Here is a 17049-nt window from a genome sequence, read left to right on the forward strand (position 1 = left end):
TATTACTAAAGACTAATAAGCTCTTATTAAGTCTTTTATAAGTTATTTATATTATCTTATTAAGTAATTTTATATATATACTATATTATATCTTCTTTAGTTTAAAAAAGTATATTATATTCTATTTTTAATATATAATACCTTTTTTAAATCTAGTATATACGGTATAAATAGTACTTTATTTAAAAAAAAAAACGATTAGAAATGTTCTCAAAACGTTTCTAAAACGTTTTTAAAATATTTTTTAAATAACCGGACTTACTTAATAATCTCTTTTATAATATTAAATATTTTAACTCTATCTCGTAATATATTATACTTCTTAACGAGGTCCTTTAAAATAATTATATAATGAAAGTCGTTATAAAGTATATATAAATAAGCTTTACTACTTTAATAAGTATAATAATATCGCGTTATAAGTATATTTCTTAGAATAATACTAGTTATTAAAAAACTAATAATACCTCGTTAAGTATTATATTAAATTTACTATTTTTTAATAATTCCTAATATTAAGAGATAGAAAGTTAAATATACTATATCCTATAACCGCTCGATTTCTTTTATAAATAAGGCTTTAGTTAAGATAATAAGCATAACTCTATTATTAATAATTAAAAAAAACTTAGGTATACCGGCCGTATATTAAAGCTATTATACTATAATAATACCTCGGTTATTTTAAGTTTTAATACGGATATTTAAGCTATTAAAAATAATAATATAATTATTAGAATTATTATTTATAACCTAAGTATTATATTAATATTTAGTATAGAGGTTTAATTTATATAATACTTACTCGTTTAATCGACTTTTTATAAATAGGAGCTCGATATTTATAAAAATTAGGATATAAAGTAAATACGCTATCGTAATCTAAATTTTCTTAAACATTTTATAATAAATTAAATTTACTTTATTAAAGTAAAAGTATTAAGATAATATTATTATTATATATAATAAATAAGTTTTATAAAAATAATTTTATAAAATCGGTTATAATAAGCGAATTTTAGTATAATTAAGAAGAGATATAATTAAGAAATATTTTTAAAATAATTTAATAAAGCGTAAAGTAATATATTCCTTTATTATATAAAACTCGTAATATTTAAACTAGCGGTAAAGCGATTATATAGTAAAATATTTCTAGCCCCTAATTAGTTAGAAATTTTCCTAGGGATCTACTAATAACTGAGTACTTATTATTATGTACGGGACTCTTACCTTAACTAGGGGGGGTTATTATTAGTTTATCGAATCACTCCCGAGTCATTCCATTGGTCTTTTTTTTTTTTTCCTTTGGCTGTGGACGCGTTTCATAGGCCGCTCTAGAACGTGGGAGAAGGCCCCAAGAAGAGACTGACGGGTGGATCTTGAGTGAATCTGGAAGGGGGAAAGAGGAGGGGTATGATGTCAGATTCTCTTTGGTTGGAAAGAGAGCCTCGCCCACCTACTGCCAACCTCCTGCCACCCTATGGGCTGTGTATGGTGTACCACAACAAATGGATGTGTTTTCCTTCGGTATCCATTTGCGGCATCTTTTTGGGGGGGGGGGCATCTTCCATTCTTTTTTTTTTCTGCCCTTTCCACCATTCCTTGTTGCGTTTGCCACCAGCCTAACAACAGTTACCGCCCAGCCGTCACCGCCGCCGCCGCCAACAGAGAGAGAGTCGAAGAAATAGGAAAAGCGCAACGCCCGGAATGGTTTAGGTGACACTTCGCACTTGCCCGCCTTTCCGCATTCCTTCCATGCCCCTCCCCCTTCTCCAAATGCACCCCGTGGCCACGCGAAGTCCACGAGCGTAGTGTTGTCGCTCCCCGCCGGACTGTCACTCCGAAAGGCCCCTTTGAACAGGAAAAAAAAAAAAAAAAGAAACCAACCTAAGCAACAAAGCCTCGGAAGAAAGAGAGGGGGAAAAAAAGACGCAGAACAATTCTGAAATCTGAGGAGAGAGACATAGAGAGGCAGGCCTAGGCACGAAAGCCGCCAACACCGCCGCTCCCCCCTGCTTGCGACCCCTCGACATCGAAGCACGGCTACGCTCCTCTCACTCTCAGTCTCACACCCACTGCCCACTGACGCTCATTCTCATCCTCGTTCTTACTTTCAATTCTCACTCGCTTTCCTTCTAACTCCCTCGCCAAACCCGGCTCACCTCACACACACGCCCCCGCAGAGAACCGCACCCGCCACCCCTGTGCGGTGTGCTGCTGCTGCTGCTGTGCGCGCATCCGCGTGTGTGTATTTTCTTTCCCACATTCAAATGTCCGAGGCCCAACGCGAGCGGGAGGTCCAGCGATATCTCCAGAGCTGGCAGGTCGCCCAAGGTTCCTCCTTCAACGTCGCCCTCAATGTCGATAGCATCGCCGCCCCGGACTTACATGGCAACGGCTACAAGCCAAAGGCCTCGGCCGACAAGGCCCTCACCGCCTTTGCTCAGCTCGCCGTGCTGAAGCTCGACGTCAAGCGTGCCATGGTCTCGCTGATCGATACCACCACCCAGACCATTCTTGCCGAGGGTACCCGTAGCGTTCAACTTGGAGACTTTGAGCACCTGCAGGATTCAAACAGTAGTGGCTTGAACGACGCCGATGAGACGAATGTTGATAATGAACTGTGGCGTACGTAGGCCTCTCTATTCGGGACATCACATCACTCAGTCCCGGCCGCGGCTGCGGTTGCGGTTGCGGTTCGCCTCCGAAGCTATCCGCCGTCGCAGCATGTCGACAGTCTTCTTTACAAATGCTGGCCTCATGCTCGAATCTTATTTTCAGTATGCATTGTCGGGCTCAGACATGCGGGAAGGAGGGGGCGGATCGTTTTGGGAGGTCCTATGCTGACATTTGTGATTTCCATAGTCGGCGCCACCATTCTTTCTCGTCCCGATGCCGTTTGCGAACACTCAATGGTGAATACTTGCACAGGTTTAGACCCCAAGGGCCGCCCGTATACGGCGACCGGACTCATCGTCAATGACTGCCGCCTCGACCCTCGATTCGCGCAGCGCCCCTATGTGCTCTCGGAACCCGGCGTACGCTTCTACGCTGGCGTGCCCATCATCTCACGCAGCGGCCACAAGATTGGCTCCTTTGCCGTCTCCGACGAACGACCTCATGATGGACTCACGGCGGAGGAAATTCGGTTCATGCAGGGCGTCGCGCAGACGGTTATGGAACATTTGGAGTGGGCCCGGGATCGCGTGGATAGGTTCAAGGGCGAGCGGATAGTGCGAGGACTGGCGACGTTTATCGAGGGATGTTCTACCATGAACGAAGATTCAAATCCCGTCAAGGACGACATACCGAGGAGCCCCTCGACGGTACGGCCACCGGATATGCCGCTCATCTCGACGCGACGGCCGATGCCCAGATCGAATTCGTACTTCCGCAACGCCGAAGCACTCGTCCGGTCTCGAGAGTCATCAGCGTCTCGTCAGCAAAGCGATACTACGGAACCTCAGGGGCCCAGCACCGAGAACCCGCCATCGCCCAAGAAGGCATACCAACCGAGGGTCGACGGCCTGTCGAAGCTCTTCAACCGCGCAGCAGACGTCCTTCGTCACTCGACGCTGGCCGACGGCGTAGCCTTCTTTGGAGCCACGGCAACGAGTGCTACTCCCGGAGGCCAATCAAGGTCGGGCAGGAATCAGTCCTCGGACGAGGAGGACGTCACACGACCCGCCACGTCGGGCTCTGGGCTGGACAGCTCCGATTCTGACACCTCGCCTTCCGCCAGGCCGTGCAAGATTTTGAGCTTCTCCGTGGCTGACGAGCGGGCGCGCGCGCGCATCGAGCAGGGCCCGGCGCTTTCACTCGGCATTCTTGAAAAGTACTTTTCCATGTTCCCCATGGGCAAGACCTTTTCCTTCACCGAAGCCGGGCTTGGGGTGTCATCTGGCGACGACAGTGCTAGTGACAGGGAGACGATGGGCGTCGACGGGGCAGCGCCGCCTGACAAATCCGAAGGCAGACGGCGAAAGGTCAAAATGGTGCACGAAGAGCTGCTCAAAAAAATACCCGGAGCCAAGACAGTGGTCTTTGTACCACTGTTCGACTACGGTGAGGACAGGTTAGCCGGCGGGTGTTTCCTCTGGACCTCCGTCACCGGCCGCATGATGAATCTCGACCAGGACCTCTCGTACCTCCGAGCCTTCAGCAACAGTATCATGACCCAAGTTGGCCGCATCAACAGCCAAAAGAACGAGGCGGCCAAGACGACCTTTATCGCGAGCATGAGCCACGAACTCCGCAGTCCCCTCCATGGCATCCTCGGATCCGCCGAGCTTCTGCAAGATACCAGCACAGACGCGTATCAATCGGGCCTCATCAGCTCCATCGCCACCTGTGGAAAGACGCTGCTCGACACGCTCAACCACGTTCTCGACTACAGCAAGATCAACAGGCTCGGGCGGGCACAGATGAGACGGCGCGCTAAGCAGAACCAGAGTAGGCCGGCGGCCATCACATCGGACTCGCTCGAAAGCTTGAGCATGTCCTCCGTTGTGGATCTCGCTGTTCTCGTGGAAGAAGTGGTCGACGCCATTGCCGCGGGCCACGCCTTCAAGAAGCTCGTCGGTGCGGGCTCCCTGGATGGACCCAAGCCCAGCATTAGTGTCAAGGAGACGAATAATGTGAGGTCAGTAGGCAATTTCCAAGCGCCGGGGGCCAAGGGTCCTGTGTCAATATTGCTAGACGTCGACCCGAAGATACCATGGCTGGTCAAAGCGCAGCCAGGTGCCCTCCGGCGGATTATCATGAACTTGTTCGGGAACGCCCTGAAGTACACGACACAGGGCTACGTTCTGGTTTCTTTGACCGGCCAGACGAGGTCTGAGGGAGCAAAGATTGACGCCATGATACGTGTGGCGGACTCTGGCAAGGGCATGTCTGAGGAGTTCCAGCAAACCCGACTGTTCCTCCCCTTCAGCCAGGAGGATTCGTTCCAGCCCGGCACTGGGTTGGGTCTCAGCATCGTCAAGCAGATTGTTGACTCGTTGCGGGGAAGCCTCGAAGTCAGGTCCGAGCAAGACAGAGGCACCGAGTTCGACGTACACCTCAGCTTTACATCGGCATCCGACGAAACGGAGGACCCCCGTGAACCGGATGAGGCGATGCGCAGCGTCGTCGACGAAACAAGGGGGATGAAGATTGTCCTCCTTGAGGAGGAGCGTACTCCTGACGCACCGCCCATGACGAAATACGCCGCGAAGCTGAATCAGATTCTCACGGAGACGTGCTCCGAGTGGTTCAAGATGAAGGTTGTTAAGGAAACCCCCAGCGAGCCGCCGGATGCCGATATGTACCTCTACTCTGAGCCTCCCTCGGTGGAGGTGCTGGAGAAGCGCTTCAGGGAGAATTCGCGGAGATCGCCGAGTCAGAAGAAGGCACCCTTTATCATTGTGTGCCCGACGGCAGAAGAAGCAGTCAACATTCTCCAGGACCACAGCAAGCTCTTATTGGACTTTTCAGAAATCGTCGAGGTGATACCGCAGCCGTAAGCAAACAACTCCTGGATATCTTCAAATCCGTGTCGATGGCTAACTAATGAATGCAGATGCGGCCCGCGAAAACTGGCCAAAGTATTTAGCCACTGTCTCAAGCGGGTAGAAGAGCTGGAGAGGACCCAAGCAACGGCACGCAACTCATCCGGGCTGCTGGCCCCGATACCGCTCGCCCCCGACGGCACCACCCCCGGCACCAACGAGATCCGCCAAGTCGAACGGGTCGGCACCCCACTCCATCAGCAAGCTAGACCAGAACAACTCGAACCCGCCATGGGCGTACAACCCCTCATCAAACCCCTGGGCGCTATGGCCCTCTCCCCGGCCCTCAACGGCGGCCAGCCCGTCCTCGTGGGACAGAAGAACGTGACGCTGCACGTTCTCCTGGTAGACGACAACCAGATCAACCTCAAGCTCCTCGTCATGTTCATGAAGAAGTGCGGCTTTACGTACGAGCAGGCCGAGAACGGGCAGGAGGCGCTCGATCGCTTCATCGAGGCGTCGAGCTCGTCCATTGAGGCGAGCGCGAGTAAGCGGCGAAGGTTCGATTTTGTCTTGATGGATATCAGCATGCCGATCATGAACGGGTTCGAGGCGACAAAGAGGATACGCGAGTACGAGAGGGAACATAGGTTGCAGGCCACGACGGTGGTGGCGCTGACGGGGCTGGCGAGCGCGGATGCGAGGAGGGATGCTGAGACGTCTGGGTTTGATGTGTTTTTGCCCAAGCCGGTGCGTTTTGCCGAGTTGCAGAAACTTCTTACGGCGTCTTGATGGGTATATTCTAGAACATTGACTGCTCGAGGCGGTCTCCATCCCCTTTTCCTTTCACCCCTGAGCATAATATACAAAGACGCTTTCTAGGAAAATAGACTAGGTCGTCTTCAACGTCAACTATGTACTTTTGGACCTGACGAGAGATCGTCCACGGTTTTTCTCAAGTAATTGACGGTTACATGGTTTGTAATTACGATATAAAAAGACATATACCACTTTTATGCTTCTTCATTGCTACCTTTTTGTGCTAGTCTCCATCTTCCCGTTTTAATACTTTAGGACCCCGCCATCTACGAGTCTAGGACAACATCTTCACGACTGATGAATCATCTCAAGTACCAGCCGTTCCGTTCGGTTCTTTCCCCTGTTACCCTTTCGGGACATAGTCTACTCCTCTTGGGAAAGAATAGGAGCCGCCGCGGGATCGTACGAGGTCCCGAAGCCCTTTGCCAAGACAGCACACGCGTCATGGACGAGTTTCCTGCTAATCTGGTGCACACTAGAAGATAAAAAAGTCAGGATATCAGCCCTCGCCCAAGCAAGCAGCGAGCAAATCAACCCAAAGTAATAAAAAAAAAAAAACCAAACTTGTCGAAAAGAAAACATACCCAGCAAGCACAAGCACAGAATGCGTCGCCCCCTCATACACCGCGCTCTCGACCTCGACCCCGTTCTCCCTCAACAGCCGAGCGTACGCCAACCCCTCCGTCGTCAACAGATCCACGCCCGCGACGGCGAGCCACGTCCTGGGACTCTCGGCCAGCAGCTCGCGCGGCGCGAAGCACGGGGACGCCCGCCACTCCTTCTTGTCCTGCTCGCCGCGGGAGAAGTAGAGGTCTTGGTACCAGCCCATGCGGGTGGGCGTCAGCCAGGGGACGTGGCGGGTCGCGGACCAGCCTGTTGAGGGGGTGGCGGTTGAGTCGATGACGGGGCAGATTAGGAGTTGGGAGACGGGGGGCGGGGAGATGGGGGTGGGTTAGAGGGTGAGGTTCATTGTTAGGACCGCGGCGAGGTTGCCGCCTCTGGGTCGGGTGTCAGTGGTGTTGCACATGGTTTGTGGATGATGGGATGGAGGGGGAAGGGGTAACGAACGCTGAGAGGCCGCCGATTGTGACGAGGGATGTGTTGATGCCTAGACGGGAGGCGTTGGAGGGGTCGTAGAGCCATTTCAGGCCTGTGAGGCAGTCGTCGACGGCGGCTGGGTAAACGTGTTCCGGGGCGTGGCGGTAGTTTATCGTGACGACGACGCACTTTACATCTGTTTTGATAGTCTATCAACACTACTTGTGTCATATTTTCCAAAACCTTCATCTCTTTATGAAGATCTCATACGGAGAGGGAAATAGGGGAGAAAGAGATGACTAACATTTACAAACATGCGTCAGGAAGCCATTCTCGCTATCCAACCCCCCATTCACCCACCCGCCGCCGTGAAGCCAGACCAAGCAAGGCCAGCCGCCTTCAGGCTGGTTTCCCTCGGGGACGAAGACGCGCACCTGGATCTCCTCGCCGGGGATATCCTCGTCCCACTGCTTGCCGACGGGCGAGAGCTTCTGCGTGGTGTGCGCGAGCGGGTTCGGCGCGGACCGCGAGGCCGGGTCCCAGGGCTTGGCCTCGGAGGGCTCCATGTACTGGATGATGGAGTCGTGGAGGGCGACGTACTCCGGGTCGAGTTTGGAGCGGACGGAGGGGTGGATTGGTTGGTGGATTGTTCGTGAGTCCGCCATTGTGTGTTGAGGTGAGAGATGATGCCTGTTGGTTTAGTTTGATGATCTCGTCTCTGGGTAAGTCAAAGTACACCTCGTATGGGGTGGTGGTCTGCTGGTGTCTAGAGCAGCGTTGTTGAGCTTCGCGTTGGTTGGATGTTGAAAGTTGAGAGAGGAATGAGTGAAGTTGAAGATAATTGACGTGATTGGTGAGGTGGAGCTCTCCGAGGTTGGAAAATGAGGCTTTTTAGAAAGTTTGTGGTGGACGGACCCTTATCCCACCCCCATCCCGTAGCTTGAGATTTGCCCGTTCTTACGGCAGACTACAAGAGGCACTCCGCCAAAACACTTTTTTCATGTGTCAAAGCAGAAATCGTATTTTACGGTCACCCCACTACCCAGGATAGGGTCTAGACTAGTGTAGTAACCTATAAACAGGGGTTATAGAGATTTATAGCTTAAGAGATACTTTAATTTCGTAATATATTAGACCGTACGGCGGTATATAAAATCGCGCAATATCGTACCCCGACGTAAAAGTTTTTCTTCTCTTTATAACTTTATTATAAAAGTAACTACTACTTTTTGCCCTCTTATAAATAAAAATCACTCTTTATTTAAGTTATTAAACTAATAGCTCGCTTATAAATATTATAATATAGATTTATAATAACTTTTAGTCTCTATATAAGACGTTACCGAACTAATTAACCTCACGATACCTCTTTATAAAGCTATTCTAAAACGACCGATCAATAATAATACTTATATAAGCTCTACCCTTTTCGTATAATAAGAACGTATAAACGTACAAGCCTCGATATTAATAAAATCTCTTCTTACGGGCTTAAAGGAGCGGGAACGAAGTGTTTAGTAAATAAAAAAGGAGCTAAAGTAATTGCTAATAATTAATATCTCTATTATATTATATAACGTATCCTTTTTTAAGAACGAACTTAATAGTTTCTAAGTAACGACTTATACTAACGTCTAAGTTATTAAGAAGTTTATTAAGAAAGTTTAGTTTAATCGCTTCTCGACGTTTATTTTATATTAAGATATAATGCGATTTATTATTTTATATTTTATAATAAACTAGCAAATTCTTTTAACAGAGTAGATAGTATTTCTAATTAATATAAAGAATTCTTATAATATTTTAGAGTATTATAAAGTAGCGTACGAAGCTATAAGTTTAGAGAGATTCCTCTCTAAAGCTACGATCTTATATAAAAAAGACAATTACTAACTCTTTATTATTTTTTAAACTAGAATTAAGTCGCTAGTTATTAAACCTTAGCTAGTAAAGAAGGGAAAAGGTCGTATAAAGCTAATTATAACTAAAACTTTAGGTAAAATAACGTATAGAAATGTTCCGAAAACACGGCTTTTAATAGGTGTTAGTATTAAACTAACGATAAAGATTAAGGAGGAATTGTTAGTTAAGTAAGAAAAGAAGATCGTTAAGAAGGAGGTAAAGGCTAAGAAAAAGGTTAAAAAGGATAAAAACGATAAGAAAGACGAGATTATAATAGTTCGATAAGAAGATAAAGTTTATGTTACGAAGGTAACTTTGTTTACCTTATTATTCGCCTTATTATCAATATTACGTAAGCAAACTATATACCATATTAATCTACGATTTCTGTAGATTATTAAAGGTATTGATTATGTAAGCAATACTGCTTATATAAGCTTACGTGAGCAATGGAAAGTACTGGAAGGTAACTGAATAATCTGGAATTTACTCGAGGCGGAATTACGTACTACGATTACGCATTCACTTACGTATACGCTTATTAATTATATCATAATTAATAAGCAATGGAATATTCTAGTAGGAGGTTTTTATGCCTATATATAGGCGTGTATTTGCCTACCTAGACCTTTCGTTAAGCAAGCAACTTCTCATATAATAATTCAACTATATTACTCTCTTTACTACAAAAACCTCTTTTATATACGCTTATATCCCCTATATTCATATATTCTTGCTTCTATATGAATATTCACTTTTTATATTCTTTATAAGAATATCCCGCATTACCTCGTTAAAGCTATACGTGCTAGAGTTTACGATAATAAATAACCTAGTATACTACAAGGATAGAAACGAGCATTCTCGTTAGTAAATAGTTCAGAGTAAACTATAATTATATTTATAATTCCTCTTCGTCCTCAGTATCGCTCGTAATTACGAAGCTATCTAATGCTCTAAGATTAATTCTAGAGTCTTCTAATCTCTACTTAACTTATATAATACCGCCCTGTGGTTTACTAAGTAAAGTAACTTCTAGTTAGAGCTTATTACGTATATACTACTTTAGACGAATACGAAGATATTAATACGCTTTAAAACAAGGATAATTAGCCTCGCTAAACTTCGTACTTTTAACTAATATAGTTAGGGAGCCCTTAATAATTAAGGTATAAATCTATAAAGTAGCTTGAGGAAGATATGCGTCTAGATTATTACTATTCTAAATGGCGTTTAATAGTTATTAAACTTAGTCTTAGTTAATCGGCTATACAAAGTCTTATACGGTTCGTAACGTAAGTTAATAATATAGTTACCATAGTTAACTAGAAATAACATAAGGGCGACCTTTTTAATAACGAATTCGATAAGAGTTCCAAATTTGTACGAAGTTAATAAAATTAGAACGAATTAGTAGCATATACGTAAACAGAAGTATAATCTAGTTAGAGAGTATATCTATATAAAATAGCCCTTAGAACTTAAGTAGTTAGAAGTATTCTTATAAACGTAAGTATACTTATATATACTAAGATATATATCACTTACCCGCTAATATACTAATCTATTTTAATAAAGACGATTCCACTAACTCTTAATCTTAACGTTATAAATACTTTTACTAAAGATCTAGTAATTACGGAATATAATTAGACTTTTTATTATTAAACGGTGTTATGAAAGGTAGTAATAAACACCAGACGTAAGAACGGTTTCTTTCCCTCGGTCTAAATAAACTCGTAATAACGTAAATCCCCGTTATTAAATAATGGTAAGATATTATATAAGTACATTCCGGGACGTATAGGTAGAAACCCTTATATAGAACTATATAATAAACCGCGAATAAGTATTAATACTAGTATATATCTCAAATCTAAATAGTAGAAGCTTATCGTACGTATCTAAAGACTAAATATAATTTAGTCTAGGAGTCGTAAACCCTTTACGACAGTACCTTATCTTACTTAACCGATCTTAAACTTATTATAAAAAGGTTTTGCGATATATAAGGTATAGTTTATCTTAGCTAATAATATAAGCTTGTTAGCGAACCTATATATAAAGATACTCTCTACCGTACCCTTTAGCACGGCGAGTAACCTCTAATATATTAAAAAAGAACTCTTCTAATCGTTATTATATAATTGCGAGCTATTCTAGTGTTTGTCGTTACCAAAGCTAATTCTATCGACGAAGTGTTAATAATCCTATAGCTATAATTATAAATCCTTTAGACTGGAGTTGAAAAAGGATATCTTTATCGTTTAAGCATTATTAGAAGAATAATTCTTAGATACGAATTAATAGATCCTATTAGTATCCCTATTATAGGGTAGTTAGTTCGAACCGTAGTTAACGAAGAGATTAATTAAACTATATAAATATTTGCGTAGTAGGTATAAAAAGGAGGTTCTAATTATAAGTTAGGCTAGCTACGATAATCGTAAATAGGGCCCCTAATTAGCCCCTATATAGTTAGCTATATGCCGCGGTCGAATTAGACTTTTAATCTAATACTAACTTTCTTTTTTTTTTATTAATTTAACCGCTACGGTTAAAAGTATAATTCGACCTCGGGCCCGTTTACTAAGTCGTCTCCTTTTCCCCCTTTTTTTTACTCTTTTTATATAACCTATCCCTCTATTCGTACGGTAACTTTTCTATTACTTATGAATTACTCTAATCCCTTATTTAGTACTACTTTTATAAAAGCGTTTACGAGGTTATTTTTATTATTAATCTAACAGATCTCGAGTATCTCGCGCCTTTTATACGATTACCTAAGGGCTATAATATCGATTATAAGCCTCTTTCCCTTCGTCGTTCTTAATTTAACGAGGCATTTATATAGCGAGTAAGAATTTATATAAATAACCGTTAGAATAAGTAGAAGGCTCATTCGACTAATAATCTGTTTTAGCGTTATTAAAATCGTATAAAAAAAGTTAACGCCGTTAACTATACTATAGACCTCTAACGCTAATATACTTCTCGTTACTTACTTACTTTTAGTTAACGAGTAGTAGATTATATTACTATATATAGTAAATTCGCTCTCGCCTATACTCTCGTTAGCTAGGATAATAATATACCCTAATTGCGAAGTAAGGTTATTATTATTTATAAATAACCTATTAATAAAGACGTAGAGCTTACTAGTCGTAAGGTTAATTAAATAGTAAATAAGACCTCGATCGAGATTTATTTACTACTACTTAAGCTACTTATTAAATACTTTAACGTCCCGTTTAGTTAGATCTATAGCTTATACTACCTTAGTATAGTTAAATATTACTTTAGGCTAATAAATACTCGTAATATATACCCCTCGCGCGAGCTTAGCCTTATACCGCTTTTTAATATCGGTTACGTTTAGATTAACGAGGTTAATCTTCTCGCCCTACCCCTTTTACTAAAAAACGACGGTTTTTTTTTTAATTATAAGAATCCCGCTATTAAATACTAGGGGGGTATTTATTATAAGGACCTCTTTTAGCTTTATTATAAAGCCCGCTTTTTAGAGCTCCTTATCCTCTTTTTTTATAAAGTTAATATTAAATAGGCTTAATATATTATCGGTCTATATTCCGATAATCCTAAATTAGTTACTTTCGTACTCTGCGACTAGTAAGCACGGGTCGTACGTAAAAGTAATTATTAATAATTAATTAATATAAAAATCGTAGTAAGTAGCCTACTAATAGGTGCCCGATTCTACGAGCCTATATAGTAGCTTAAGCACTTTAATAATCGTACTTTCTAGGTACTTATTAGCTATTTCTTTTAGTAAATAGGCTAGGATTCTTTTTATAAGCCCTATAGCTAATTAAGTATAAGCCTAGGTAATATTACGGCTCTAAATCTCGTATCCCTTCTTCCGTAGCAATGCTATTAGTACTATTATTAATCGTTAGCTATAGCGCTATATAATAAGCGATTATATAAGTAGCGTCGCCTTTTTAACGTCGCCGTACCCCTAAATTACGTATTTAGACTTCTCGTACGGCTAGGGTATTCCTTTCTTTTTAATCTTATAAACTATTCGTAATTTAAATATGCGGAGGTTTATATATTTTTCTAAGTCGTATAAGATAAATCGATAGACCCCTCGATTACGAAGAGTATTTATTTTAATAAGATCTAATCCCTTATACGGCTTTTTAATAGTTATAATTATGCCTTCTTTACGTAGTTTAACCACTAGCTCGAAATCGGCTTTCTTTTTTACTATATAAAAAGTATTAATTACCTCGTTGCTAGTAATAAATTACCGCGTTAGGGCTTACTATCGTAGTTTTTTACGACGTCTCGCTAGTAATATTAGTACCCTTTTAGTAATTTCCTCTTCCTTGTCGTCTATTAGTATTACTACGACGATTTTGTTAAGGATAATTTCCTATACCTCTACTACGGGTTATATAGTTTCCCCTAGCTCTTTTTCTTTTTATAAATTAAAAATTACCTCGTTAGGATCTATATAGTACGGTCTAACTACCGTAATTAATACTTCGAGTAGCTAGTTACGATCTCTCGTAATTATATAAGAGCGCTCGTTAACGGAAATTAACTTATATAGCCTAGCCTACTATTAAATAATTTCGCGCTATGCTCGTATATCCGAATTTAGTAATATATTTAGATTATCCTTTATATTAGGCTTATTACGCATAGTAATTACCTTATTAACTTACTTTTTTATACTTACCTCGCGTAGTGCTTATATTACTTTTTTAACTACTCGGGCTCGTTAGCTTATACTTAGCGACGGTAGCGAGGCTAAGGTCGTTCTTAAATATACTCTAAATACTAATAGCGTTAATATAAGTCCGTTAAGCCCTATAGTATCGTTATAGTATTTAAGTACTATCTAGAGGCATTTGTCGTTAGTAAAATCTAGATTTTCCTCTTTAATAATTCTAAACGCCCTTTTTAATTACTAATATACCCTCTCTACTTTTTTAATATTATAGTACGCTTTAATAAGTACGACTTTTAGCTATATACTATAGGCCGTTATATTATCCCTAAATTCTACTAACTTAAAGCTAGTACTAGCGTTAGTTCTAATACAATCTAGCGGTCCTTAGTATATATCGATCTAGCTTTTTTATAGGGCTGCCCACACTATCCTTATTTATAAATCCCGGAGGAATTGCCCTACTTAGAAGGATATAGCTACGTCGATTATATATAGTACTAGCCGACTATTTAAGTAGAAGATATTAACGACGATTTCCTAGTTAAAGTTAAGCTTATTACGTAATTTAAACTTAAATCTACGTAGGCTCTGCGCATTTATTTAGTATTAATAATATACTTTTATTAACTACTCTAGCGCCCCTATTTCGATATTATTATTACTTAATTACTTTAAGAGGTTATATAGCCTCGTAACCGACGGGTACCTAAATCTCTAGTATAGTTTTCTAAGCTCACTTTCCGTTAGGTAATTAATTAACTTCGTGTCGTTAGTAAGCTTTATAAACGTATACCCCTATTGTCGTTCGACTACTTTAAAGTACTTACTACTAAAGATTCTATTCCTCGTATTATTAAATATAATACCTAGTCGATCTATATCTTTTAAATATAGGAGAAATGGGGTATTAACGAGCAAAATATAGAAAGTTATTGTTCTAAAGTACGTCTCTATTTTTATTATACCTAGGGCGATAATTTCCTTACTTAGGCCGAAACTAATCCTTATAATACCCGCTGTTAACGTATTAAGCGTTACTAATACGATTTTCTATAATACCTAGAATTACCCTTTTTTTCTAATTAACTATTACGATACCCTAGTGTTTAGGATAATCCTATAGAAATTATTTAGGCCGTACCTTTCGCTCGTATAAAATACTTATACGAGCTTAGTATTCGAGGGATCTAAATAGTATAAAAAGGACCCCTTTAGCTATCCTTAGATTTACTTAGTACTATGTTCCTTTTTTTTAAATATTAAGAGAGATAATATCTTCTCTTTAATCGTTAAGAGAATAGGCTTCGGCCCTATTAGATTCGCCCTTTTAGCTGCCTCTATATCCGTTATTTAAGGGACCTTCCCTTACTATCTATAAATAAAAGCCTACTTATTAAGAGCTTTTACTACCCTCTATTCGTTTAGCCTCGTATATCTTTTAGAGGCTAACGGGGTAAAAAAAAAGTAGTTAATATTTTCGATTTCGTTATAATCTAATTCGTTAGTATAGGGGGTAAGATCTTCCTTATTTTCTAAATCTCTTATAGGGGGTATATACTTTAGGCCGCTACTTTAGCTACCGTCGCTAGGTTCTATACCCCCAGATCTGCCCTTATATATAATAAGGAATTAGTTAAACCGACGAGGGCTAGTTTTACCGTTTATTACCCTTAACTTTTTATACTATTCGTACGATTTAGTACGCTCTTTTTTAAAATAGTTACTTAACTAATATCTATCCTTTTTATAAATATAATATTACTTCTTTTATTACCCTACTTATAAGTTAAATCTCTGCTTATTTAACGAATCTAGGCCTCCTTACTAGCGATTACCATATCTAGCCTCTTTTCCTTTCTTATTATACGTTCGATCGACCTAATATTATTAATAAGGGCCGTTATATACTTAGAAATAGGTTTAGTATAATATTCTCGCCTTAATATTAAAACTAGATCTTAGCCTCGAGTAGAGCGTCTCGTAGTCTTTAGGTACTTAGTATAAAATAATCTTTATTTTTAGTATACGCTAGACTACGGTATAAAAATATCTAACTTTCCGCTCGTTTATTCCCTTATTTAGCTAGGTTTTCGCTAGCTTATCGATTCGATTAATAAGCTCTTCGAGGATCTCTACTTACGATTTGCCCTCTATTATCCTAGTTATAAATATAAAAGAAATCGCTCGTAACTTAAATAGGGGCTCTAAGTTCTTATCATAAGTCTTAAAGCGGCTTCGGATTACGTTAATTATATTAAAAAAGTCGTTTCGATCGAGATTACGTACTACTTCGTAATAGTAATTAGAGGCTTTACTTATAAGTATAATATTAATTACTGAATAGTACTAGTATTCCCTAATTCCGACTTTTTCGTAATAATCGTAAAATATCGTTAGGGTTTTTTATAAGACCTTATACTTCCCCCCAGAGTATAATTTCTTTTTTAAGAAGATCTTTTTAAGGTCTATAAATTACTTCGTATTCGCTACTAGATTTTTAGTATTTATATACGATCCCTACGTCGCTGCGTATTATTAATAACTTCGGGTCGTTTATCTCCTTTCTTATTAACTAATCGGCGCCGAATTTCGTATTAGTAATAGTAACGAGTTATAGATCGAAATAGGCAGAATTATCGATTATCGTACTTCTAGTACCATATTTTACCCCGGTATATCCTTTTATAATAATAAATTTCCGTTAGTAATTATAAGGAGGAAATCTAGATCGTTTACCCTTTTTTTAAATTCTTTAAAGCAATTATATACTCTATCGACCTATACCTAGTTCTATAATACGAATTCCTTTTTTATAATTATTATTATTAGTATTTCGTATAGCTCTTGCGATTATAATTATATTAGTAATACCCCTCGCCCGTAAAGAAATTTATTAACTACTTTTATAATTCTTAGGCTTACGCTTACGAACTATTTATCTAGTTAGTAATTAAGGTTATTTACGATCTTATAGAATAGGGGTTACCCCTATAGCCCCTTTTTTTATAGACCTTAGTTAAATAGATTAAAACTATGTTAATTTGCTCGCTATTAAGCTAATCCGCAATTCTATATATCTACGTTCCCTAATAGTCC

General features: G+C 40.6%; 3 protein-coding genes across 3 annotated transcripts; 1 reads left to right on the top strand and 2 right to left on the bottom strand.

The window, feature by feature from the left end:
* Positions 1-1419: 1419 nt before the first annotated feature.
* On the top strand, positions 1420-6284 carry CLUP02_01970 (hsp90-like protein; the record flags this gene model as incomplete). The annotated part of the gene is made up of 7 exons (XM_049281005.1): positions 1420-1530; positions 1625-1719; positions 1971-2106; positions 2187-2626; positions 2671-2783; positions 2869-5503; positions 5564-6284. 7 exons carry the CDS (start codon positions 1420-1422, stop codon positions 6282-6284), a joined length of 4251 nt encoding a protein of 1416 aa, XP_049136962.1.
* A 293-nt stretch (positions 6285-6577) lies between these two features.
* On the bottom strand, positions 6578-8014 carry CLUP02_01971 (uncharacterized protein; the record flags this gene model as incomplete). Its single annotated transcript, XM_049281006.1, has 6 exons — positions 6578-6605; positions 6679-6816; positions 6896-7184; positions 7240-7309; positions 7337-7558; positions 7664-8014. The coding sequence occupies 6 exons, from the start codon at positions 8012-8014 to the stop codon at positions 6578-6580; spliced, it is 1098 nt and encodes a 365-aa protein (XP_049136963.1).
* Positions 8015-14748: 6734 nt separating this feature from the next.
* On the bottom strand, positions 14749-14988 carry CLUP02_01972 (uncharacterized protein; the record flags this gene model as incomplete). The annotated part of the gene is made up of 1 exon (XM_049281007.1): positions 14749-14988. A coding segment is annotated over one exon (240 nt), but the record flags the coding sequence as incomplete, so codon positions are not given.
* Positions 14989-17049: the final 2061 nt, after the last annotated feature.

This window comes from Colletotrichum lupini, chromosome 1 (genome assembly GCF_023278565.1).
Source record: "Colletotrichum lupini chromosome 1, complete sequence".
Classification (NCBI taxonomy): Eukaryota; Fungi; Ascomycota; class Sordariomycetes; order Glomerellales; family Glomerellaceae; genus Colletotrichum; species Colletotrichum lupini.